Source organism: Nipponia nippon, unplaced genomic scaffold (genome assembly GCF_047370975.1).
Source record: "Nipponia nippon isolate SJK-2023a ecotype South Korea unplaced genomic scaffold, ASM4737097v1 scaffold_10, whole genome shotgun sequence".
NCBI lineage: Eukaryota > Metazoa > Chordata > Aves > Pelecaniformes > Threskiornithidae > Nipponia > Nipponia nippon.
The window spans coordinates 8,143,716-8,169,699 of record NW_028262291.1 but is presented as its reverse complement, the minus strand read 5'-3'; the positions used below and the strand labels follow the sequence as shown (position 1 = coordinate 8,169,699).

At 39.4% G+C, this 25,984-nt stretch overlaps 1 protein-coding gene across 3 annotated transcripts in view; it reads left to right on the top strand.

The window, feature by feature from the left end:
* Positions 1-25,984, top strand: part of MPPED2 (metallophosphoesterase domain containing 2) — a 110,950-nt gene that overhangs the window by 57,769 nt on the left and 27,197 nt on the right. For all 3 annotated transcript variants that reach the window (XM_087746726.1, XM_087746724.1, XM_087746725.1), the window contains exon 4: positions 6,839-7,064. In XM_087746726.1, coding sequence (XP_087602852.1) covers positions 6,839-7,064 — 226 coding nt within the window. The remainder of the gene's footprint in view (positions 1-6,838; positions 7,065-25,984) is intronic.

Sequence of the window (25,984 nt, the reverse complement as noted above, 5' to 3'; positions counted from 1 at the left end):
CTTTCCAGTTTCAAGAAGAAATATTTCAATAACAGTAGCCCAGTGAAATTCAAAACAACTTTGAGATCAAAACCCAACACGTCATGTCAGAATAATGCTAAGGAAGACATGGAACACTGAAGTAAAAGAAAAGATTGTCGCTTATGTTGTGCTATATTTTTTCTTCTAACAGAGAGGAGAAGGATATTAATCACAAACAGTTACATTAGAATAATGTTACGGTTGAGACATAAATACATAAAAGCAAGGAATTGTTTTCAGTGTCAAAGCATCGTTAAATCAGACCCCCAGTTAACTAGGTTCTGCTATATACAGTTCATACTGTTGTGCAAAATTCACTTTATTTACCTGTGGGAGAGAGAACGAGTGGACACGCTTGGTATTAGGTACCGCTGATTCTGCAGTATCAGACTTCTCCTAAGTGCCCGTATAGGTTAAGTAGCACCTGTATCTGCGGTCACTCGGAGGGGACCGTATTTGCTGCAATACCTTGGCACTACATACCTGAGCTATAGGTGCTGAGGCAAGATTCTCTCAATACTTCCTTGCTTTCATGGGTTTATGACTCAACCTTGGCATTATTGTAACGTAGTTTTTTGTGTTTAATGTTTCTTAGACTTGGTTTTCCATTGCCAGCATGGAAGAAATCCTAATGCATGAGTTTCAGAGGAGAAGGTAGCAGTCTGAACCTGCTGTGTGGCTCGATCCGCAAGTGTGAGTATTAACGCTAGAGCTGTCAGGCCTTGTGAAAATTAATGAAGCCTGACGGTTACAGAGTGAAAGGTCAGAGGCAGAGCTTGCACTTACCTAACATTTCTGTTTTGTTGTGTCTAACAGCGTTTTCAACAAAGGGGAGCTTTAATGTACAAGCTTTAGATTTATCACAGGAATTCAAGGGTCTCAGCCTTTGCTTCTCCCTGTGCTGGGGTCTGATGTTTTCTTTGCATAAAGGCAAAACAGTTAAACTTTCATTCATCTACTCCTCTTGCTGTGTTGCCCATGTGTGCTTTGCCTGTATTTTTCTTCCTCCAAAATTTTCTTTTGGAGCGGGGGGAAAAAAAAGCATGTGAACCGATAATAGCTTAAAAAGCTGGTGGAATACTTTTCACAAGAAGATTTTGAGAGATCTTGTACTCCAGCTCTTTCTACTTCTTTAGAAGCACGTCCTGGGTTTGTGCATGTTCTTTTATTTGCCTGCTTTTTTTGTTTTTACTTACTTCATTCTGTAGATTTCTACAGACACAGAGGTAAAATGCATAGAAATACACGGGTTATGTTTTCAGACAACATATTGGTTGACATCAGTCTTAGCTATTCCATCGAGGAGTTTTTGTGAAGGCTGTTTGGTTAAAACAGCCAGAATATTTTCACAGTCAGTTGGTCAGTCTCATCCTAGAGAAGATGTTTGTTTTTCCTACCCAGTTTTGGATCTCAGTACCTGCAGCTGATTGTTGGTGTGAGAAGTCCAGCTTGTCATTTGGAAGCTCGAGTCTATAGAACTGTACTTACACAGTCTAACTCATTTGTTGCTGCTGAAGGAGAAATCAGAGCCTTTGAGATACTCTGTCTTTCTTCTAAAAAGCTGAAAGGGGCCTGTGGGTGTTGGGATTGTGCTGTAAATACTGGGAAGAGAGAGTAACCGTGGCCCTGAGTTGGAGTGGGCTTTCCATGAGAAACCCCTATGAAGAGTTACAGAGCTGCTCAACAGCAGCAGGTGCTGCTGGTTGCCCTTGCCCGCTGCCCGTCGGTGGGCAGCGTGGGCAGCCGCGGCCAGGCAACTGATAGCAGCCTGTGCTGCTGTGGGGGCTGGAAGTCCGTGGGAACGACGCAAGGTCTGCTCCTTGACTGTTTATCTCTGGACATGTATGTGGTTGGTTATAGGTGAATGCTCCATGACCAGTTTTGCATTTTGAAGCATACATGGTATACCGTAAACAGGAGATGATTCACTTGCATAGGCATCTCACTGGTACAGATTTTCCCTCTTTTTGAAGGCACTACAGTTTGTACTTTGAGGTTTCTCAGCCCGTTTCTCAACATGTGGCCAAAGGGTCTATGAGGCTATGAAATGGGCATGAAAACGCTTCACGTTTCGTGGAAGTGTTGTGTGGTTTGAATAGTTAATGCATGTGTATGCATACGCAGAGCTTCACATCAAAAGCACTACCGTAGCATTTGTGTGTAAATACAAGTTTCTACCACTATATAGACAGCTAGTATCACATTATTTCTTATCCTTCTACTTCCCTGTGGGTTTTGTAGGTAACAGTAGTCAAAAAATAATGTGATTTTCTATTTTTATAGGGACTCAGCAGTTAACATTCATTGCCAGTCAGACTCCTTTTCATGTCTGGCAGCTCTACAGAACTTGGGTTGTGTGACTAAATTGTACTTGTATGAAGCATGCCATTAAAACGGGAACGGTTGTTCAACAGATTAAGGACTCCTAGGATCAAGTACTTAAGGTGAACTTAAAAAAACCACTGGAACACCTACTTATGTAGGTTAAAAAAACCCAACAACTCCCCCACACCCCCACCTTCCCCTCTCATCCTGTGTAATAGGTGTATTAAAAGTCAGTCTGTTGCTCAGCTAACACTTTAAAGTGATAGAAGTGGTTGCAGCCACCAAAAGAAGTCCTGCCTTACCAGTGTTCACAGACCCTCATTCCTTTTTTGCTGCATCAGTTTTCAGCTGGATCAGTTTCCTGATCTGCTGTGCTCTGCGGCCACCAAATCCTTGTGGTGGCTCAGGAGTGAGGATGGACGCTTGGGGGACAAAGGGACATGGGGCTGTAGCTTGAGGGTTGACTTGTTAAATGAGAGCTCACAGAAATCTTCGAGACTCCTAGATTAATATATTTACTATAAACAATTCTGTTTTTTACAAGTTATTCAAGTTAACTGTCTTTGTTTTTATGTGAGCAAGAGCGATAACTGACCTTTTGTCTTCTAGAAGAGAACAACTTGTCTAATTGCAATATTTTCTGATCAGTGATTACATTGTGCCCTTGCTTCTACTGTTGATGTTGAAAAACATCTTAGCCAAAATAGTATAAATATATTTTGAAGATACACCCCGCCCCACCCCGTGTGTATACACTCACAAATATATAGGATTTCAAATACTCCAGTGTAAGAGACTCTACTTCACAGACTTGGTGCCCTAATCATTTTTAGTAGCTGTAATTTTAGCCTTTTGATCTCACCTGTTAAACATTTAAGTATTTTTCATTTAAACTCAGTTATTACCCTGGGGGTTGATAATTGGGGTTTCTAAAGTGCTCATCCCAGCAAACAGATCAAACTCTTTTCCTAGTTCGGAAAGCAATTCTTCTATCTGTTTGCCAGATTCACAGTATAAATTAGAATGAATAATATTACTGATGCATGATGGAAAATGTAATAGTTAGGAAATGAGAGTAATAAAGACCAAATGTAGCTAACAAAAATCAGTGAAGGAAAATTGAGGAAATGCCTGTGTATTGTGCTGCAGCCTCCCTCTCTGTACAGACAGCACAGATGTAGATAGGCAGAGATTAATCTGGTCAAGATGAAACTAAAATACCGTGGAGTAGGAGATTTTTGTGTGTGACTGTTTATGGTTCCGTATTAAACACAGAAGGTCAGCGGATTATAGACAAAGGGCAGGAGTGCCAAAAGAAAACATGCCAAAGTATTTCATAATTTGTATCAGAGCAAATGAATATTGTGTGCTGCCACAGGGCCTTTCAGGAAGGGAAAACCTGAATGTGATGAATAAATAGCTAATCTGATTGCAGGTAATTTATTACTGTGATTAGTGCTATATAGTCTTTCCTCAGGGAAGAGGAAAGAAATGGATGAGACTTCCTCTTGCTCTGCTCCCCTTTGCTTGGGCCTGGCTTTTGAGGTGTTTGCGTTTTGATGAGTGGTGCTGCTCATCGCTAGCTCCCGAGCCAGCTCTGGAAAAGGAGAGCAAAATGTGGCTGGTTATAAAGTCCGGGAGCCTGGTCAGGCCTTGGTGCACATCCTGTGGTAAATATTAAAGTACGTACAAATACGGAGTGAAGCACCTCTGGTCTCATTGCTGGATGGGGCACCTGGGTCTGCAGCCGTTACAGCCACAGCCAGCACTGGCCACTCCGGCTCGCAGGCTGTGGGTGTGCAGTACCTCTGAGCTGGAGCTTACCAGTAGATGCTGATGAACTTTGGTCCCCATAGGGTTTAAAAAAAAAAATGTTAATTTTTTAAAAAATCAATGGGCTTCCAGGGCCCGTTTCACCTTATTCCTCAATCCTTGTGTTGGTCCTTGGGTTTCATTGGTAGGGCCATGTCCTGAGCTCCCCGGTGGCACTGGGGACCGGCTGTTCTCTCCCAGGGCCCCCGGCTCCCCAGTGCCGTCCTGGCTCTCAAAAACTGACCAAGCAGAGCCTCTCTTTAGTCTTAATAAAATCAACGGCTGCCTTGACAGCAATTGCAGTAAATACTGTTTGGTTTCCCAGACTGATTTCAGGTGCTTACAGAACATGTATAATGTTACATTTATATGTTTTAATAATCACTGATGTCACCATAGGTTTGTCTTCATGTCCTGCGTGTCTTCAAATTAAGCCCTCTTTTTCAAAGGTGTCAAGATAAAAAAAAAAATTGACTTAAAGCAAAATGTTCCAGACTTAATTGGATGTAATATCAGCAAAATGTGCTGATTTTCAAATCTATCAAAATATATGGGAGAAAGTGTAAAACCTGAACGTTTATCCAGTAAGATGAGAAGTTTTCTCTGCTAAAACTGGCAAATGTTGGTAACTTTACAGAAACCTGAATTTAACTTCTCCATCCTACTTCTCTGAGAATTTAATCACATCTAGCTTGTTTTGGGGAATTGATAGTTATGACAAGTGTATCAAATTTCATGCCAGTGGTATTTTTTATGTTTCCTGAGAGAGGAGAAAATAACAATTTTACCTTGTGCCCAGGAATCACAGAAAGCAGGAATTGTAGGTACCTGCTACATTGAGTGTTTAAATAAAAATGAATTGCAGAGAAGCATGTAGCAGAGATGGGGAGGGGAGGAATGAGAGTGAGGCATAAACTGTAGAGGAGCATTTATTGCATCTCCCTCAGCTTTTAATCTAATGCAGCTCCGCAGAGAGTTATGAATATGTATGATCTGCATTTTGTTCAGATGTGAGGTGTCTATGAAGATGTCTGCTTGTTATTTTCAGGGGATTTATAGCTTTTTGTTTTTCGATCCAGAATTAACTCATTTTGCAAAGATGATGTTTATATACATATCTTGTGTAATTCCTGTTTCTGTGCTGTAAATATGGAAAAGCAGAGGGGTTTGACATGTTCCCTTTAAGTCTTATTTAGGGGAAAGTTAATCTTGTTGTAAATACTTACAGCTTTACTTTGAAACTTACTTTTTTAAAAAAAACACAAACCCAAACAGTTTTGAAAGTTGAAAGACAACTTTTAAACTAGCAAAACCACATCTATTTAGGAGAACTGTATTCACGAGAAATATATAGCATCTGATTCTGTGTTCCTCGAGGCAGATGTTGGGAGTAGCAAGATGGACCCATAGATTTCCACATACATTTTGCTGCCGGGGGCGGGGGGGGGGGGGCGGCAACGGACGACACCCAACCCCCAAAGCAAAACGAACCTTTTCTAAATTATTATTAGGAATATACACCAAAATGAATGATTTGCTATAAGACTAGGAAATCGGGCTGATGGTAAAGTCAGTAGAAGGGAGATGTGAGTCTGGTTTTAGCTTTGATGCAAACTTACGTGTGATTTTTGGCAAGTCACAGTGGGACAGGTTTTGTAAAAGAACCAAACTTCTGTGAAGACACCATAGTACGGGACCATATTTTTAAGGGAGCTCAGCACCCAGTAGGTTTATTTGGAAGATCTAGCACTGGTTGTTGGTACCAAGTGCTTGAAAAATCTGACTCTGAACTCCAAAAATCTGCCTCCATGGGTCTGATCCATGCCTTGTTCCAAACAACAGAAATGGTTGCCCTGACTTGAGGTGATCAAGCCTGTACTCTTTATCTCTGACCCTCACAGTAAATGAATTAACCACATTTCCTTTTTCCTACCTTATGTCTTATTTGCATGAGTTTCATGGTTTCTTCTACATGTGTACTTCTTACAGAAATGAGATACTACCATAAAATGAATAATAATAATTATAAAGTGAAAGTCCGTTGCAAGTGAATTGGAGCTTTGGTGAACAGGCTAGGTCTGGGATTAAATGCCACTTCTTTAAATGTTTTGGGTTCCGTACGAATTCATGCAAATAATGGCATAATAAAAGCTAACACCAGCAGCAGCCAAATTCAGTACCCCATGCCTGGTACCCTCAGGACTTACTTGTGAGGCATACTGCAGTCTCTGGCCTACCCACCCGCTCAGATGCCCAAGGTATCTCACTGCAGGTCACTCCTGTGGATTAGGACTCAGGATTGCTGACTCTGACCCAGTCCCATGGATTAAATGGTAGGACTCAGAGTCACATTTTAGGCTAATCTAAATCAGTGTGTCATCAGTTGAAAGCAAGGGAGTGGTGGTGGTTTATGCCACCTTTGGAGCTGGTTTAGTGCCTACCAGCTTGTTTTGTTAAAAGCTTTTTATTGTAACATTGCTTTGTGTGATGTTACTTTTACATTTTAACACAATTTCCTTCAATGGAAGAGAAGCAGCATTAATAACTTCCACTCAACATGGAGATGCACACAGATCTTGGGTATTTCATTCTGTCATTGCTAGCTGTCTACTTATTGTGCCATCAATGCTGGTGTGGGAGGAAAATGTGCTAATTAAGTCCTCTTTTTTTGTTATTTCAGGAAACCTACCATATGAATATAAAATAGTGATTGCTGGGAATCATGAACTGACATTTGATAAGGAATTCATGGCAGACCTTGTTAAACAAGATTACTACCGCTTTCCCTCTGTGTCCAAATTGAAACCAGAGGACTTTGACAATGTTCAGTCACTCCTGACAAATAGTATTTACTTACAAGATTCAGAGATAACAGTTAAAGGATTCCGAATATATGGTGCCCCATGGTAAGTCTCAATTTAAACTTTCTTTGCTGTTTATTACTTGAACCACAGTAGGAATCATTCCTGCTGAAAATGCATGAAGCTGCTTTGCTGCATTGTCCTGCAGAACAGTATCGAACTTACCTGTAATCCACTCTGAAACTATTGCCACGTTTTTTGTGGATAAATAGGCTATATTTAGCCATGTGTGTGAAATAAGAGAAAAAGAATTGTAATTATTTCTGTTCTGCCTGCTGAATGCACTTCAAAAATTTTGGTCTCAGTATCCACTCTGTGCTTGTGGATTAACTGCAGTGGTATCTTAGGATGTATTAGGGAAAGAAGCTCCATTATATTGTATGCTGTTTAGGTATTTATGTGCTAACAGATCGTCCGTGGTAGTATTTGACACCCACACAGCACAAGGTTCAAGGCAGCAGGTACTTGAAGTGTTATTTCTGGTCAGTTCTAGGCATTGTTTTCTTTTGCGTGTAAAGTTGTGATAACAAAATTTCAAGCCAGTTTTGATCTTGTGCCAAGCATATGCAGGAAAAGTTGCTGTCCAGTTTTGTACTAAGGAGACTCTTCTTTGTTTTTCCTACATGTTGTTGAATTGTGATGCCTGATACCTCTCTGTGGAGTCTTGGGTAGCACTTGTTTGGAATCCTCATGCTAACAACAGCCACAGTCCTTTGAGGCTGTACCAGAAACCTGAACTTTAGCGATGGTGATAATCATTATGCTACTTGGCATTCTCAGTTGTCAGCTGAAGTACTTAGATGCTAATTTATGCACACCTATAAGAAGAGTTTATTATAAGCTTGTAACTTACATTTTTGATGTCAGGCTTGCTTTAAAGGTGAAAGTGGGAGAGGAAGGGGGAATGGCAGGCGTTGAACCAAAGAATGGGGCAAACCTACACAGACCTGAGAAATTTTCCCTTTCGTCTCATCTCTATTAGACTGTTCACTTGGGCCGCAGGCCTTGGTGATTCAGACAAGAACACACACGGTGATGCTTCTGACAATGCTTTTTTTGGTCATATATGTACATTAGTGCTGGCTAGATAATGATGATCCAGCTCTGTATCTCACATTCTTGACTTAAGGTATTATTTATTTAATTCAAATTCATAGCCTTTAGTATAGCAGCATATAACACACAGAGGAAGACAGGGCTGATAAAGGCCTTGGGTAGTGCGAGGTGAATTTGAGACTTGCTGGAAGGTGAGCAGCTGTGTGAGCTGGAAAGTTAGCTGCCAAGATTAAGATTGTGTTCAAGTTCTTTCATACATATGTCTCAGATTCAGAGGGCTTCTATTCTGCAGGCATCCAATGATTACGAAGTGTAGACATCTTTTCAGATTTATTTGGGGCAGATTTACCTGAACTCTGCTTACTACAGAGCTGCTGGAGAGATCTGGAGGAGAACGTAGAATCCAACTCTGGGGAAAAGTACCGTTGGGGAAGAGAGAGCTTGGCATTCTGAAATACAGAACCGTGTGATATGCCTTTACATTTACATTTGTATGTACTGGCAAAATGTAGTGATCTTTTTTTTTTTTCCTTCTTTTGCTTCCCAAATCCATAATGGCAATCTGTTATCCTTTTGTCTCCGTCTGCATTTAGAAGTTCTTTCATTTTGCAGGTATACACATGGATTTAGAATGTTTGTTCTGAAATATTAAGGGATGCCGCATCAAGGAACCGAGTTGTTCTAACCTTAACAACTGAATGGCATATCTATTCTGACTTAGTCGTGGAAGACAAATGTTAATTATTCCTCCCTATAATCCATCGATAACTGGATTTTTCCAATTAGTAATCAATGGGAAATAAAGCTAGATTGCTAGAAAGGCACGCTGAGCTCCAACCAAATGCAGACTTCTTCTCTCTCGAAGGGTGTTTCATTTGTGTTCAGCTGTGAGAAACTGTTGTCAAAGCATGTTTTGAGCAACGGTTGATGTGGAGTTGAGGCTATCATTTTGAATACAGCTTTTTAGATCAGCTAGTCTGTGTTCAGAGGATAGAGTTGTCTTTTCTTTCTTTCTCTCTCTCTCTCTCTTTTTTTAATAATGACAGTTCCTGGAAAATGTGAAAATTAATCTAGTTTCCTGCATTTTAGTTGGCCTTTGAGAGGAAGGAAAAGTCACATCAGATATTGGAAAAATCTGTTCCAGATCTGTTCTGTGCCTAGAAACTGAGAGAACAATCAGACAAGCCTGTTAGCACTTCTTATTTTTTTTTTCTCCTTCCCCTCTAATCGCATCTCAGTCTACTACTATAAATCTTCAGATTACCCCAAAGGAAGAGAATTTGTGGGGGTTTTGTATGTATTTATGGCCACCTTACCCCAATTAGTTCTGTCACAGAAGTGGAACACTGGTCATTAACCCAGAACATGCTCCAACCCTAAAATGAGATAAGTTGGCACATTCAATTTATGTGCATTTTTGTAAGGATCTCCAAAGGGAAAAAAATTCTCATTTGCTGATAAAGCTACTGGTTTTAATTTAAAAAGAGGGATCAAACCAAGAATAACAGCTGTGATTCTGGAGGTTTCAGCCTGTCAGGGGTTTCTAAGAAGTAATTGCCAGAAGACTGGGAAAACTGGCTATAAGTCATCTATGTATTTAGAAAATGTAAATTGCCAACTCAGTGTAACTACAGAAAAGAAATATCAGTCCATATTCATTACATGTTATTACTCATGGTACATCTGAAAGCTTTCTAAAGACCTAAGAGAATTCAAGTAGTGCCTCCTAACTTACAATTTAGTAGAATTTGTATGTAGAAAATAACTTACAATACACGAGAGCATTCATGTGTATTTGCAATTGGAATGTGCGGTGGTGCATATCAACAGCCTCTAAGGAGCAGAAAATTTGAATTTAGCCTGATGGTTCTGAGAGTATTAAATGGCATTAGCTGGAGGGGAGTTGAAAACAGAGTATCAGCCCCTAAAAGAGAAAAGAGCAAGGGTGGGACATGAATCACGCTCCAAGTTCTGCTCATTTTCAGAGGTGGAGAATGGAACTGACATTTTCACACCTTAAATAGGAGATTCTTTGTACCTTGAAGGAGCAAAATGGCTGAAGATTTTTCCATTTGGTCTATAGATAAAAATCCACAAAAACATTTCCCTCCTTTCTCTTCCTTCTGACTTTGCCCTGTGAACCTGGCTTGTTTGGTGGGAAAATAACGGATAGTTTATGCAGTCAAAACTCTTAAAGATTCCAATGGAACCATTTTCTCCTTTGGAAATTGGAGACTGAGGCTACTTATTGAACAAGATAAAAAAATACAAACAGTAATGGATATATGAATTTTTAAATCTTAAAACTCCCTTTGTGAAGTACATGTAAGCATAACTCATACTGATATATCTGTAAAAGCGTAAGGAGAGACCGTCTGTTTTTTCTGCAGCTTCGGGTGCTGAATATGTATAAGTGAATACGTATAAGTTTTATTTAAATTCAAATGTTATTTTAAAACACGTGTGTGTTTTAAATTATATTTGAAATTGTTCATCCATGCTAAGGACTGAATTTACTATAATGTTACAGACGTTTGAATACAAGTATTCTAGCAATGTCTGTTTTCTAATGAAGCTTTAAAAGCATTCAAACCACCAGAGAACTGCAGTTAACTGGAGCCAGAATTTGTTTAAACCACGTTTTGACAGAAACAATTGTTCAGGGAGAGTATTTTTCTGTTTTATTTTGTTCTGCTGTTTGGTTCTACAGGTAGCTTTTTTGGTTTGTTTGAAAGACAAAGATAGTTGAAATGAAAAAGTATTCTGAAAAACTTTATTTTGTGTGCATAGAAATTTATGGTAGTTAATTTCATGAATAATGAGGCAATAGGCTTATTTATGGATTTTAAATTCTGTTCTCCATAAAAATTCCACAAAAAATATCCCAAGCCATAAGTATAAAATAATCTACTAAAGCAATTATTTACATTATTTTTAGCTATTAAAATGTATAGGCAAATTCCACCTGTATCTAGCAGAATGAAAAGCAAAACTGAAGACCGGAGACTTTCATCATATATATTTGTTTAGATAACTATAGATAGATGAATCTTTTTGAGGGAAGAAAATTTTTAATATGAAAGCTAATTCAATATAAATCAATGCATTTTAAGGGTTAACGGAATCAACTTCATGGAAATAACTGAAAAGCACAAACGTAAAAGATTAAAATTGATTATTTAAATAATGACTGAAATCTGCGATTTGCATCATTGTGATGAAAATCAGTTCATCCTGAATGAAGCTGGGAATAAAGCTCTTCCCTCTGACAGGAACAGCAGCATTGTTCAGCAATATCCTGCACATTTGTCAAGTTGTAGCTTGTTCAGGTCTCAAGAACAGAAGCACAAAGCTGGCCTCCCAGTTGCTTTTAATGAATACTAGCGGGTTTTTCTTATGTCCAAGAATTTGATCTGTAGGGTGATCCAGAGGTTAAGAACAAAAGGCTCACTATCGCTCACCTCTGCGAAGCCAAGGCTTTCATTTGCTTTTTTTAGTAACTCTAGAGGAAGTGCCTTAACTCTCTTTCAGAAGCAAAATTTTAATTGGCATAGATAATGCAGCCTTAAGAAAGTATGGACAGGTTCAGTCATCTCCTTTAAAAATAATGTTTCGTGCAATTTTTTTCTTCTCTTTTTAGCTCAGTGGAAAATTTGGGGGTTTCATCAAATGGTTTTGCATAAGTTTGAACTTATTTCTGCAACTCTGTTTCTTTCGCTGCTTCATTTGCAATCGTATTTTAATACAAATAGCTCTTAAGTTAGTACGTCTGCCGCCTTCTGATCAGTGTTTTCAGACTTTGTGTTTATCCTGTCAGAAAAGCATCAGATGTTGTTTTTTTTTTTTTCTTTTCAATTATAAGTTTTGTAATGCATCATGGATTTTGCTGACAGTCCTCAAGTTCTTGAAATAGCAAGCAAATTAACAGCAGATATTGAGCGTGAGGACTGAAAAACCAATTGGCAACTCACATGATAGGATTCAGATATACTGATGGGTTGGAATGGATCTCATTTCTTTTATTTTCATAGTCTTAGTTGGCAATTAGCTTGTGCCTACAAAAGGGAGGAATAGAAATTGGACTACTCAGCAATAAAGTTCTTCATTGGTCTTTAGCAGTGAGGAAACGGGGGGGAGACCGGCCAAGACTATTGGTGCTGTACCAGTTTTTCAGGAATTCCGGTGTTTATGCAGTAGAAGTCAGCAACTGAGAAAAGTATTGGCAAAGACTGAAGTCTTCTGTCTGTGTGTTAAACAAATACACCCCCACTGTAGCATAGTTGTGTTTAAAGGTGCAGGCTTCTGTTTCATTTTTCTTGGCATTTGTCCTTCAAGTCTCTCATTTTAGGATCGAAAAATGTATTCCCCCTGGTCTAGAATTGCAGCGGTTTGTTTACATTTTTTGCCTTGTTGGGAATGTCGCCGATTTTTCTTCAAGTCTCTTTGATATCAGATTCACTTCTAAGTAAAAAAATTGTCCTGTTTACTTTAAAAACAAAAAATAGTGGAATGTTTGTAATTTTAAATATATTGTCTCGTAAGTAATTTTTAGTACCATGATGCTAACCTGTCCTAGCTAATTCTTTGGAAAGCTCTGCATCCCTGCACTGGGGTAAATCATGAAGTCTTAACCTTTCCTTCAGGCTTGACTTCAGCAAGAATAAGAACTTCAGAGTATTCATTACTAGTGCGAGACACAAACTGTGTCTGTTTGTGGGTGGAAGTCTAGCCAGTTAAAACGGACATAAAATGGTGGCACTCCGAACTCTTCTGAATCCTTCCTAGTGTGGAAACAGGGATTTGAACTCCTTCAGAGCAGTACCAAACACATGATTGTGGGAATCTGCTCTTTGTCTCTAATTCCCGCTTCATTTTCCTGGAGTTCAGTAGGTGCCGTGCAAAAAAGCAAAGAGCCAGACTGAGCATGAGCTGTGTTGTTGAGGGGCTAATTATTTATGGCGCTCTCCTGTTCGTAGGTTGAAGGGTGGTTTGCTCAACAGTGAGGTCATTTTGATATACAGGTTGGGCATACAAAACCCACAAGTTGTGCTTGTGTTTGTAGTTTTGCTTTGTTTTGTTCTGTTGGGTTTTTTTTCAATTGCCAGCTGTCCAAGAACAAGAAGTTTGCTTTCCTTTTGCTGAACACTGCAGTAACACAGTGGTCAATGTGGCATTCGTGTGCACTGAGCAGGCTGAAAGCATTTGCACCCAGCAAGGAGTTTAATTAACCTTTAATTAAATCTATAATTATTAGTTAAATACAGATATACATATTAAGAGCTTTGCTGAACTAAGTTGTACTTGGAAGAACAGGGATACTTTCAAGTGTCTTTACAAGATGCAGTGAAATGAATGAGACTGGGGCGAGGGGTGACAAGAGAGGAGGTAGGTCTTGTCCTGCGTACTCTCAGGACTGTGAAAGAGGTGAAGTCTACAGGTAGTTTGCTTCATAGTTCATCTACTCAGGACAAACCGGAAAAAATTTGGAAGAATTTATATTGCTTCAGGTGGAGCTAATGATAAAGCTCACATGATGTGATGGTGATAAAATGGAATAGAAATGGAAGAGAAATTAGCTTTGAAAAACTGTATTTGGATGTAATACAAGAAGTCAGTCAAGTAGCATGTGAGTAAATTTTGTTAGCTCCCAGTGAAGGATAAGATTTCTCATGACCGTCTTCACGATGATTTGGGACATATTTATCTAATAGTTATTCATCAGAATGGTAACTTTACCCTGACGTATATAAAATGCTTAAAGTAATTCACAGAGGCTATGAAATAAAGCAAAAATTGCACAAGCACCTCAAATAAGAGAACACTGATCGTGAATCTGAGCATAGACATAAAGGTCAAGAGTGACAGCTACATTGATCAGATTTTCGTGAGAATCCGTTCAGTAGAATAGATCTGCCACCTTACTTCAGAAGTGGTCAACACTCACAGAGTCAGTTGAAAATCAATGAGACCGCTGGGTATTTATAACCGCCTCTAAAATGTTTAGGTGCTAGTCTATATTATGGTTTGTGTGCATCTAAAGTATGGGAGTTGCTGACATTTCTGACTCTATTAGCTAAAGATAAAAATCTCAGTATGGTTGAGAGCTATGTTTGTATACGTGCACGCAGAGAGAAGGCTTAAGCAGTGGTTTACAAGCGGGAAGATGTCAGCAGCTTATCATTGTGCCTTCATCGATGTGGCTGAGTTGCGTACACCCTTAAGTAAGTACAGAAGGCCTCGCAAGCTGCGACGCCTTGCTACCTCCTCAGGTAATTTTGCACAGACAAATCGTTTTACGGCCTGCATGCACAGTGTACCTGGGAGAAAGTAATGGGAGTTATCACCTAGTAACTCCATTCTGTGTTCCTCTTTAGCATTTTAGGTAAACGCTAAACACAGTATCCTTTAATATATACATATGTGCTTCACTATTTGCCTTACATACTGACATGCATGTCATGCTTGGAAACCCTGTGCCTATGGCTACTTTGACAAAGGAAATGCTTCCTAGAAAATGAGCTCATGATGATTTGAAATCATCTGACACGTGTGTCCATCGTATTTATTTTGCAAGTAATGTTGTAAGTACTTGAGTATTGTATCTGCAGATCTGCCAACTTGTGTATCCTTTGCTTCTGGAGAGCTATCCCTTCTGTTTTGATGCTTCAGCAGCATTTGCTGGATGGGTAGGACTGACAAGAAAGTTCTGTGGTCTGGTTCTTCAAAACGCCAGTTTATTTCTGTACACATGTGAATCTTACCGACAAAAGCTGATAGTTGCAGCTGCTAACTGTATTGCCCTCTTGAGTAAGGTTTACAAGTTTGTACCCTGAGAATATACTTAGGGATTGTGTATCGCCTCAAACTTTATATATAAAGAAAGCTTTATGTAAGAAGGAAGGATGAATCTTTCAGTCTCCTTTTCCTGGCACAGATTTCAATGCATCTTGTTTCCAAAACTGGGAATGTAATAAAAAGGAACTGCAAGAAAGGTGTTCTCTTTAACACCTCTCTTAGTGTTCCATCTGGACTACTTGGGACACTTCCATGTCCTGTATCGCAGGAAAATGGAGGAGAAAGGCAAACCGAGTGGTAATCTGAAAGCTGTAGTCCTAAAGTGCTTCCCTTTTTAATATGGAATGCACCAATGCACTGTAATCCCTGAGTTTATGGGTACCTGAATTTGTTTTTTCAGGTCTTGATAAGTTTGTCTCCCTCTTCTGTTTGTGAATATAACACAGGTTTTATATTTGTTGAGAAACCTAGCAAATACCATTTTGAGGAAGAATGTCTTCCATTGACTAACCTGAAGATCCTTTTTTATAAACTCCTAGATTTGAGTTTCAAGAATGACATTGCTTATGTTCTTGTGTGTATAGCATTTGAAGAGGTAGAGCTTTTGGGAAAGCTTAGAAAATGTGGAAGTAAGTCAAGTGTAAATCACTCTAGTAGAGTTCGGTATATTTTTTAATCTCTCTGTAGATGAAGAGATACTCTGAAACATAAATAATGAAATATGTCCTGTCTGAAGTTAGGTGGACTTTTTTAGTTCATTCAGGATTTTGGACCGCAGATGCCATGCGTTTATGAAGCACTGGCTGTGAGAGGTACCTGCAGTTGTTCTTGAACTCTGAAGCAGGCGTTGGCCCAGCGCTTTGTATTGCCATTATCTTCACTGCACTTTGTTATAGCCAATCAAATCGAATACTTTCAAAAGCAGAGAAGTAGTTTTCCTCAGAGGCATGAAAAAGTTCCGTCATTTTCCATATGGTATTTGTGTAGACACTCCACATTGTACATGCATAACTTCTGATTGTTGTTGAACGTTAGCAAAACTCCAGGTAATGAAAAAAATGTACATTATCTTGCATTTTGTTTCAAAGGGATTTATTTGTAGGATTTTTCTCTGGCTGATTACCTTTTCCTCATGAGGTGGAATCCTGCTCAGGGCCAGGAAAATCCGCTGCCCAGGATGGCACGGCAGGAGCCGCACACCTCCTCGCAGGGTCATATGGGGTATGTGGGATCTCTGCTGGGTCTTAGCATCTGCTACCATATTGCAGTGGCAGCAGTGTTTTGAGTAACACTCATTCATTATATGCCAATATTGTATTTGCTGACCCATGTATGTATAACTGAAAAGTATAGTTCCTGCAAATGTTATAATCATGTAGCATCAACAGAAATGTAAGTGATACTTGAAGTGTGAGATGAAGGTACGTTTTGTTTCAGAGAAAGATTTTGTTGTTTCATAAATTCTGGAGTTAAAATACAGATAAAATATTCAGAGATGCAGAGACTGATCATCCATCTGGAAGTGAGCCGCTTTAGCACAGCACAGCGAGACCCTCGCCGTAAGGATGTGCCTTTAGCTGATAATTACTAGCAGTCAAACTACCTAGAGTGTACACCTTTTCTTATTTATATTCCAGTCCTGTAACCTTCCCTATTCTCTTGTGCCTTTGTTCTATTAATCTACAAAACAGGGCTCGACTTGTGATTAGTCCTTAGAGGTTGTTTCTATTAATCAGGCTGCAAAACAGGTCTACTTGGATGTTCTGTTGCAAGTGCTTAATGTGCTTTCCTCATCAGTCCATGGCACAGAGCTGCTAGGGTTGGCTTAAATGGCAATGAAATCAGTGATGTGTCTGCTGCACTTTCTTTGTGTTTACGTCTTGATTGTGTTGCTGTAAGATGGGGAAAATAGAAAGAGGAAAATAATTGCAGTCCTATAGAAAATTGCTTAAGTTAGTGACATTTCTGGCTACGCGTTGATAGAGAGCTAACCGGCAGCTGCAGGATGGATCCTGTCACAGCAGAACCACTTGTTAGGTGTGTTTTGAATGAGAAGAACCTTTAAATGCAAGGATTAAAATTCAGGCTTTGATCACAGATACGGGGCTAAGTTTTAAACTCTTCTATAGAGTTTAAAAGATAAATCTATCCCCATAGCATTCAGAGGGTCATTTAAAGTAGTGCGTATTTTTCTGCAGTAGGTAGATAGCCAGACAGATTTCTGCTGATGTATATATAACAAAAAATAATCTAAGAGTTGGTGGAACATAAACAAAAAACCCCAAACTGCACTGTTCTGTAACACTTCCATTATTAGAACTTATCGTAAAATTTGAACAATAAACAGCATATGTAGTGAGAAACTAATCTAGTTTTATTATAGAAGATATTACTAACTATAAAAGCATAATGATTTATGCTTCTAATTAAATACAGTATTTCCTCCCTGTAGGAGGAAAGTATCTATTTTTAAAATGTATCGGAAGAAACAAACCAGACCCCTAGTTATTTTTTCTATACTGTTCCTTTGGTTTTATTTTTTTGAAAGTTTTTGTTATGTTGATTACGTCTTTCTTTGCCAGCTCAATAAAGTCTGTCACTGGACTAAAGAACGTAGGCTGCTGTCTGGAAAAAACCCTGGCCCTGGGGCAGCAGGGTTTGTCTCAGCTGCTGTGCTTGCCTCTGACTGTGCTCATGCCTGCTTTTTATGTCCATGCCTCAATTTCTCCAGTGCACAAGCTTAAATTACCAGCCTTCGCAAAACTGGCCCAGTCTAGACTTCCAGTGAAGTCCACACCTGAATTCTTGCTGGCTATGCTGAGAACTGGTCCCTTACCACTCCGTGCCATCATTTAACCGCTAATTTGAAAGGCTTTGTGCCGCCTCACCCCCAGCCACAAATCGCTTCATTAGGCTGTGGTTTGTCCAGTTTGACCTTTCATGGCCTAAAGAGCAGAGTTAAATGCCAGCGTGACACCGCCCTCCCTCCCTCCGCTGATGCAGTGCAGCTGGAATGCCTTCGGTTCTGCCCTAGCGCTGACATGATCCTGGTAACAAAAACACACACCCAAGTAACCTGTTTCACAGCAGTCAAGGAGAAGGGGTTCCCAAATCTATCGTGCCTTGCAAATTCATTGTGCCCGCTCTTTACTATGTTGGTTGAAGAGGAGCTGGGATTCTGGGTTACCACCGCCATCTCCCTGTGGCAAACTGAGGTGTTGGAGAGGGCTAGCTGTTTGAAGGCCCCATATAGTGAAGCCATTTTTCAGTGGTTTGCAGATTAGTAATAACAGTCACTCAAACAAATTAGTAATAGTTTGTACTGTCCAAGGTGATTTTCTTTGCAACTCCAGCAGTCTTTGGATAATGCTGTTTCAAAGCCACCACTGTGAAATTTTGCGTATCTTGTTCTTAGAAGAAATAGGCCCCCTAACATGGTTTTCTCTAGCCCCCTTTTGGTCATTTAATTTTCGCCAGCTATTTCTACTGGGCTTTTTTCTTCTTTCTTCTTCCCCCCCCCCCCCTCCTTATCATTTCCCCAGTTACCAGAGAAATCACTCTTCCTGCATTGATTCATTTTGACCAGTCTGGAGGGCACAGAGAATCAAATTAACCAATATTTTACTTTTGCATGTGATTAATGCTAATGCTTACAAAGAAGAAAATACTTCATTGTGATTTAATTTTCATTCTCCGGTTGATTCCCAGTGATTTAATTTTGCAGAGGGTTGTCTCTCTGCTTATTGTCTCTTATGGAATCATTGAAGTTAGAGATGAAAAAGACCTATTAAGTCATTCTGCCATCACAGGATCATCTCCGGCGCCCTATTTTTTAATGTTTTGCCCAGGTTTAATGAATGAAGAAAAGGAGTTTTAGTTAGTACTTTTCGAGATTGTTCCTTAGTATAATAGGTGTTACTAATGGGAACTAATAGTCTGCTTATATTCTTCCTATGTTCATTTCATTTAAAAAAAAAATCCGAATTGTACCGTACTTGATGAGATGAGCCTAAAGGTTTCTTGTACCTTTTGTGATGTTTATATTCCTGTATCTTTCAGACCCTGTGTGGATTACATTACATATTCAGTCTTTGTAATCCTTTCATGTTTTTGTCTTTTGCTCTTTCTTATTTCTGGTGAGGTTTTTTAATATTTTTGGGCGTTGGGCTTTGGCTGGTTGTTGTTTTTAAAAAACCTTCAGAAGGAGCTCAGACCCAAACCCCAGTATTCTGCGTGGATGTCAGTAATGTACTGTGTGGTTGAGTGGAGATACTTGGCTAGTTGTGGTAGTATGGTGGCCGTATGTTTCGTTGCTTCTGCAGAAAGTCCAGACTTGCATCACAGTGTCTTTTTGATGTCTTGTGATACATCCATGTGGGTAGCCCAGATCATTTTATTCTTTTACCCATTCATGTTGCAAGCTCATTCATAATTTGCTGTCAGCTGCTGCCCTTAGGTCTTTTGTTTTAGCGTAACGGCTTTCAGGTTTCTTCCTTTCACTAGTTATTTATGTTTTTTAATTCTTCTCAGATGTATTAGCCTGCATTTCTTTCAGAAGGAATCCTGTTTTTTTTACTTCTCTCAGTGTTTCTAACCTCCTTTTGCATAATTTCTTTCCCCGCTGTCATGTTTATAACACCTCTCGCTGTATTGAAATCTGTGAATTTAATTAATGTACTGTTTACCCGTTCTTCCAGATCATTAATAAAGATGTTAAATAAAACTGATCCTAATACCAATCCCTGTGGCGATCTACTAGCACCTCCCTTGTGCTGCTGCAATCTATTTCTCTTGTGGCCCTTCAGCCACTATTCATCTGTGTGATAGTCCTCACAGGCAAGCGCATTTTAGGTTTTTGAAAAGGGACTGTATCACATTTTGCCAAAGTGTGGGATGATACAATCTACTATATTATTTTCATCTACTGAATTGACTGAATTTAATATATTTACAAAAATTAAATATGATGAAATAGAGCTATGACTTCGCAGCGCTTTGAAATCTTAGCAGCCGAGTAGCTATAATTCTCCTTTCTTAGAGCAATTACGCCTCCTCCACCCCCACCCAGCCCCCACCCCAGGTACACCGCAATTTTATTCTGTGCTGAATTTAGACTTACTAGGAGATAATTCTCAGTATCTCTCCTTAATTCACGGTGTGCAGATCAGTACCGTGTTTCTCACTGATTCTCCGGGATCTCACTTTAAAAACAAAAGTACTCCAGATAGAATTCTTCTGTTGATATTTCAGGCTTTGAATTGTCTACTGCTTGTTTGTCAGCAGTCAGCATGGGCAGAGCTTTTTTATTTTGTAATTTATATATATGTGTGTGTGTGTGTGTGTGTATGTGTATATATGTGTGTCTATTTGCAATTTCATTCACCTGTTTGCAAAAGCAACAGTAAACTCTCGCCTTAATTTTAAGTGCACACTTTCACCCTTGTGAAATTTGCAAGATTTATGTGTGTGCTTAAGTTCAACGTGGGTTTAAGTGCTTTCTGGCTGTGCAGCTTGGGGGTATCATTTTGTTAGTAGCCCACTGAATTTTTATTTCATTCAAATTCAAAGATACTTTAAATTACAGTAGGAAAAAATTTTTCTTCCTGATTTTTCCATTTACATTATGTGCATCTATATGAACTTGAGTACCAACTTGTCACCTGCAGTTGAATAAAAACAGTCTTGTGAAATTTCTGTTTCTTTTATGTATGTTTGGCTTGATTTTACAAGCTCAGTGCAAAAATCGATTTTTACATTATAAAGTGTAGTGTGGAGAGTTTATTTGTCACAGCTTGGTTCGAGTGCCATGCTGTTCAAATCACAACTGAATCATCATAACCAGGAGAAGAAAAGGTATTAAAATATGGGTCACAACCCTGATTTATGACTGTGCTAATCCAGAGCTGTAGTAACATAAAACCAGAGCACTTGTTACCTTTTGCTTGGTTCGGGCTGGGGAGTACAGCAGTCAGAATGAAGAAATCACTCGTGGCATGCACGGTGCTTGTCCATCGCTGACCGCTCTGAGCCAGGCCTTCTTGCTTCTCCCTGCTGAAGAGGGCAACATCTCCAGTGGCACTAAGCAGTGAGATGCGGTATTAAATGACTTGAAACAGAGCGATTTTGATGTCAGCCTGCAAGCATTTAAATCCCGCTGAAATTGGGGAAGGGAAGGGAGGCTGGGAGACAATGTAAGCTCAGTTTGACGATCAGCGGGTATCAGTTTGTATTGGGTAAATGCTTTGCATCTTCTTGCTGCAGTGCTTTGGTTTGGGGTTTTGATCGAGTTTTGATCTAGTACTGGGTACATTAAAAGGGGATTTACTGTCTTGTTGGATGATGACTTCAGAAGAGAACTGGTACTTCAGTAAGATCTGCTAATAATGAATAGTGAGAGATGAAGTGACAGGGTTGGTGTGTATCGTTGTACTTCTGTAAATGTAAGGTTGTCCCATTTAAATTAAAGTGCTTTCTGTATAAAGCAGGTAATGGAAAGTGGCCGTGATACATTTTTAAACAGTGTTACTTAGCTGCTGTATGTTCTTAGTGTGTTGAACCCTTGAGGAGAAATCCATTAATAAGTTACTGTGCCCTCCCATCAGAAAGCCACGTGATTTGCACTTACGCATGTACGTGAAAGGCAATTTCACGTAGGTGACCGCTGTGAAATAATCTTTATTCAGACATATTTCAGTAAGATAAGTGGGTAGGGAGATAAAATAAATGCATTGGCCTCTTCAGGAGGCAAACTGTTGGGTCATGAGTTTTTGGTGTAGAGGAGAGAGTGCTCGAGAAGGTGTCCATAGCTCGTGAGAGCTGGTTGCATATGCATGTCAGAAATGCCTTTGAAGTTAACAGTTAGTACAGTTACTACACGAGTAGAACACGTATCTTCAAGGAGATCTGGTCTTTCTACTGCTTCTTGAATGACACTGTGCTAGTATGCATCACAGTTTAATGATAGGACTGTTTTTAATTATAGTATTTGATCTGTATTAATTGCTACAGACTGTTGTAATCAGTGGAACTGAATTTTTAAAGTTTGTTTGCAGACCTGCAGACTGCTAGGCAGCTGCTGCATATGCTGGCTGTGCTTCCAGCTAGAGCGCCATGCGGATGCCTGAAGGATGGGGCTGTGGGGCGAGGGACCAGGGAAGGGGAGTCCCAGCTCTGACGCCGTCTCACTGTACGAGGAGCAGCAAGTGACTGGTTTCTTTGCCTTAATTTCTTCATCTACAAAATGAGGCTCGTAATATTTATATGCTTTCATTGCTGCTCGCCATTTGGACAGTAATTTCAGCATGTGAAGCACAGTGAACGTGCCAAGTATTACTGTTAACTTATTTTTAGCAAGGTGATCCAGCAAGGTACTGAGCAGATGCTGACTTACTTTCATGAATGATTTCAAAGGAGCCAGTGGGACTGTTTGCCTGCTTGAAGTTTGTGTGCTTGCTTAAGCACTTGGCTGGATCATGGCACTGGAAAGCTAAGTAGGTGTCTATTTTTTGCAGGATAAGAAGGGGCGTATTTGAGATACTGTTGAAGCGGAATAGATGGCTGTGTTACTTGAAGTGGGAGCTGATAACGTGTGATTTCAGGACACTTGAAGCCCTCCTCTCTAAAAAGAGGGAGGTTAATAAAAACTGCACTGAGTTTACTTCCTGAAATTTCTGTTTGGGGTGGTAAATGCATCACTCATTAATAATGAGTTTATTAAGAAAGATTAAAAGAATGCAGACAGGCTTCAGCCTGTACCGCAGTACAATGGAGTCAGGGAAAACCATCTGAAATGGTTTGCTGGAAATACTGTGCTCTCTTGCTGCTGTCCGAACCCAGCAATGGGCTGGCAAATGTGCCATTACTATAGAAACCGTTCCCCAGACTGAGTCTGTACCCGAACGCCTGTTGGGAACAGCTTCTCCCAAGGCAGTGGTGAGTTGCCAAAGACCTGGGCAATCCCAGCTCTCCTCTCCCCACCCCAAACTCCTAGTCCAGCCCATTTGTTTTCCACGGAGCTGTTAGGCTGTTGCTTATTTTTCCAATAGACCCACCTTCGCACCCAGTATCTGTGGGGAGGATATTTAGACTTCAAAGGAATTTAGACCTTCATTTGAACTTGAGGGTGGGCCACACGTAAGCACCTGTGGGAAGAAATGCACCTTTGTACCTCACAAAATAATACTAATATTCATTCCTACCTACTAATAACCACCTCCTGCTCTGTATTTAAAATCAGACTAAAAAGAGAAGATTCAGTCTTCAATCAAAGACGCTTCCCAGGTATTTGAGAAGAGAGTCCTGCAGTCCAGGCGGTGAAAACCGACACTTCTTCTTACCTTCTATCAAAAGCGGTGTTGAAATGTAGGGCCTGTTATTGTATATTTATTCAGGCATCAACCACAATCAAGCCTCCTGCTAGTTCGTCTGTAAGGGCATTGTAATCCTATTTTTATCAGTTCCTTCCTGTACATCAGACAGTTAAAATAGCATGAGTAGGGGTCAGAAATATCTTAATGGGTTTAGTTCCCAGAGATATCAGTGACCAGAGGAAGAGTTTTGCCGAAATTTCTTCCTGAGCTGATAAGGTAGATAAACAGGGGCAAGGTGCAGAGCGAGGGCATGCTGCGGGAAGTGGAGCATTGGACGGCACCGTAAAGGAGCTGCAGAAAGATCAGGCAGACAATATTACTTATGGAAAGACCTCAGGAGCAGATGGAAAACAAATGTTACCATTTGCTAAGTTAGCTGTTTGTAAAAGAAAGTGTTTATTTTTTTCAGGGTGGGCCAGTTTAAGTGATTTTTATAATTAGCTTTACTCTTGTTTTCGCTTTTGTACTTCTTAAAAATCTATGAGTGATTATTTATCTGAAGAAAGCTGATTGTCGCTGATTGGCAACTTTTCATTCCTGTTAACTTTGGACAGTATGCTCCTTACTCTTATTTAAATAACAGCATAGCTTAATATGCATTAATTACATTTTTATTTTACATTTTTACACATTATATTTTTTGTCTACACATTTTAAATTTTTCTGGTTATGAAATGATGAATTATGCTTTTTAAACTTTTTTGTCATTAATTCAAGCTGTCTTTGGATGCAAATTAGAATTAATTTATGATTGAACACAGCGAATGGTTTAAAATTTGTTCTCTTACCAGAATAAAACTACCTTAGAACATCTAAATACCTAAAGAAAAAGTAAGTTCATTACAGCAAATTTTATCTTATGAGACCAAGTATTACCTTTGTCTCTTTTTAAACTGAACTATTGTTCTGGTCAAGGTAGTCTTTCAAGATGGCAGAGATAATGGACCCACTCTTTCATACTTAGTTTTTAGTCATATATTGCACGTGGCACCTTTGCTTTTCTGATTCCGAGTCTATTCTATTTTATTTTTTCATTTTAGTTAAACATTAATATGAACTACTTGTATGAGTGAAAATAAAAAATGTTATCTTCTCCAAGAGCAGAGGCTAATCCTGTAAAAAATCTTTTTCAGCAAACTCTGATTCTCAGAGCTTATTTGGAGACTTCTGCTGGTTCAGTGGCTTGACTTTTAACTTTAGGAGCAATTAAACATTGCTTACTTTTTAGGATATTAATGATTTTAATATATTATTGTAAGTGTAGACTTTATGTGTGTAGTTACAGATTGAGGGTAAATGTTAAAAATAACGAGCTGTCCAAAACAGTAGTAATGTACTTAATATAAACTAGAACTCATTATGTAAAAACCCAAAATAAAAATCCATGTTAATTAAACCAAAAATAGAAGTTTGTCTCCCCACCACCGTTTGTTGTTGCGACTCTTAATAATTTCTGCTGCAAGTCTGCGATAAACTGGCTGAAGAGAACAGAGAAGCCGCACATGGCAAGCTACTTTTCTACTTAGTAGAGTCTGGTTTTTCCCCCGTTGTGCTAGGGGTTGCAGCTGCTCATGGCACTTGCCTTTATGTTTAGTTACACAATATGAGAAGTTTGTACTAACAATGTGCTGAAGATTTTGAATGGCATTCCACCATGCTTTTATTTTAATTTTAGTTGGTAATTATTCTAATTGTGTATTCCAAAATACCCTTTCCCATGGAAACTTATTTAAAATAAATTGCACAAGAAAGCAACCAATCAGGAAAGTCAGAAATATTTTTGGAGACTGAATGCCTTTTGCAAGCGATAAAAGAGTGAGGACATCAGCATTCTTCCATCATGAATAATGAAAACTAACAGCAAGTAATAAGAAGCAATCCCACTCATTGCAAACTAAAACTGCACACGTAGTAAGCTAAACTTCAGTATTTCTGTACTTCTGGAGTTGCGTGGTGCTTTCTGGAACACACGTAACGCAAATTGAGATGAACTTGATGAATAGCTGCAACTTCTGCAAAGCTGTAGTGCTCTTCACAAAGTCTGCAGAAGCTCGTGGGGATAGGGGATGCTTTTGCTCATGGATTCAGTCCATCAGGGCTGACAGCAAGCAAGCGCTGCAGGTAGGTCTTCCCCAGGGGTCTCTCGCAGATTTTCTTGTTTGCCTTTTTTGTTTCTGTAGAGGGAGTTCCTTGTGTTTTTCAGCCTGCCTGCCAAAAGCACTGGCCTTTCATGCAGAAGCGCCATGCTGAATTGTGCATTAAAAATCTTAGATAATCATAATTTCATATTGGCCGACCTTACAACATGAGCGATTAAATCTTACCGTTTGAGGAATAACCTGTAGTTCAAGAAGAAATTCTGTACAGTTACAATAATCCAGGCTTTTCTTTTCTTGCTGTTCTTTTCTTTCAAGAAATGTTAATCATTTCTGGAGGCCTGGTACGTAAGTTAATTTAAAAGTTGGTCTGACTTTTTTTTTTTGTCTTTAAATGACAAGGAGGTAAATATTGGTGTGAGCAAAAGAGGTTATTCTAGTTGGAGTAAATAGCGGGGGCGGAGGGGGTTGTGACTTTCCTATCACAGTGTTCATGTAATAGTTCTGATTCTAATTATATTGGACTTTCCTCTCACCCCACTCTAATGGTAATATTTCAGGTGAATTCATTTTACTCCAGCAAAAGCTGACAAGAAAGGGCAAACTAAAGATATAGAAACTGCTCATTCTTATATTCTGTTCCAGAAAC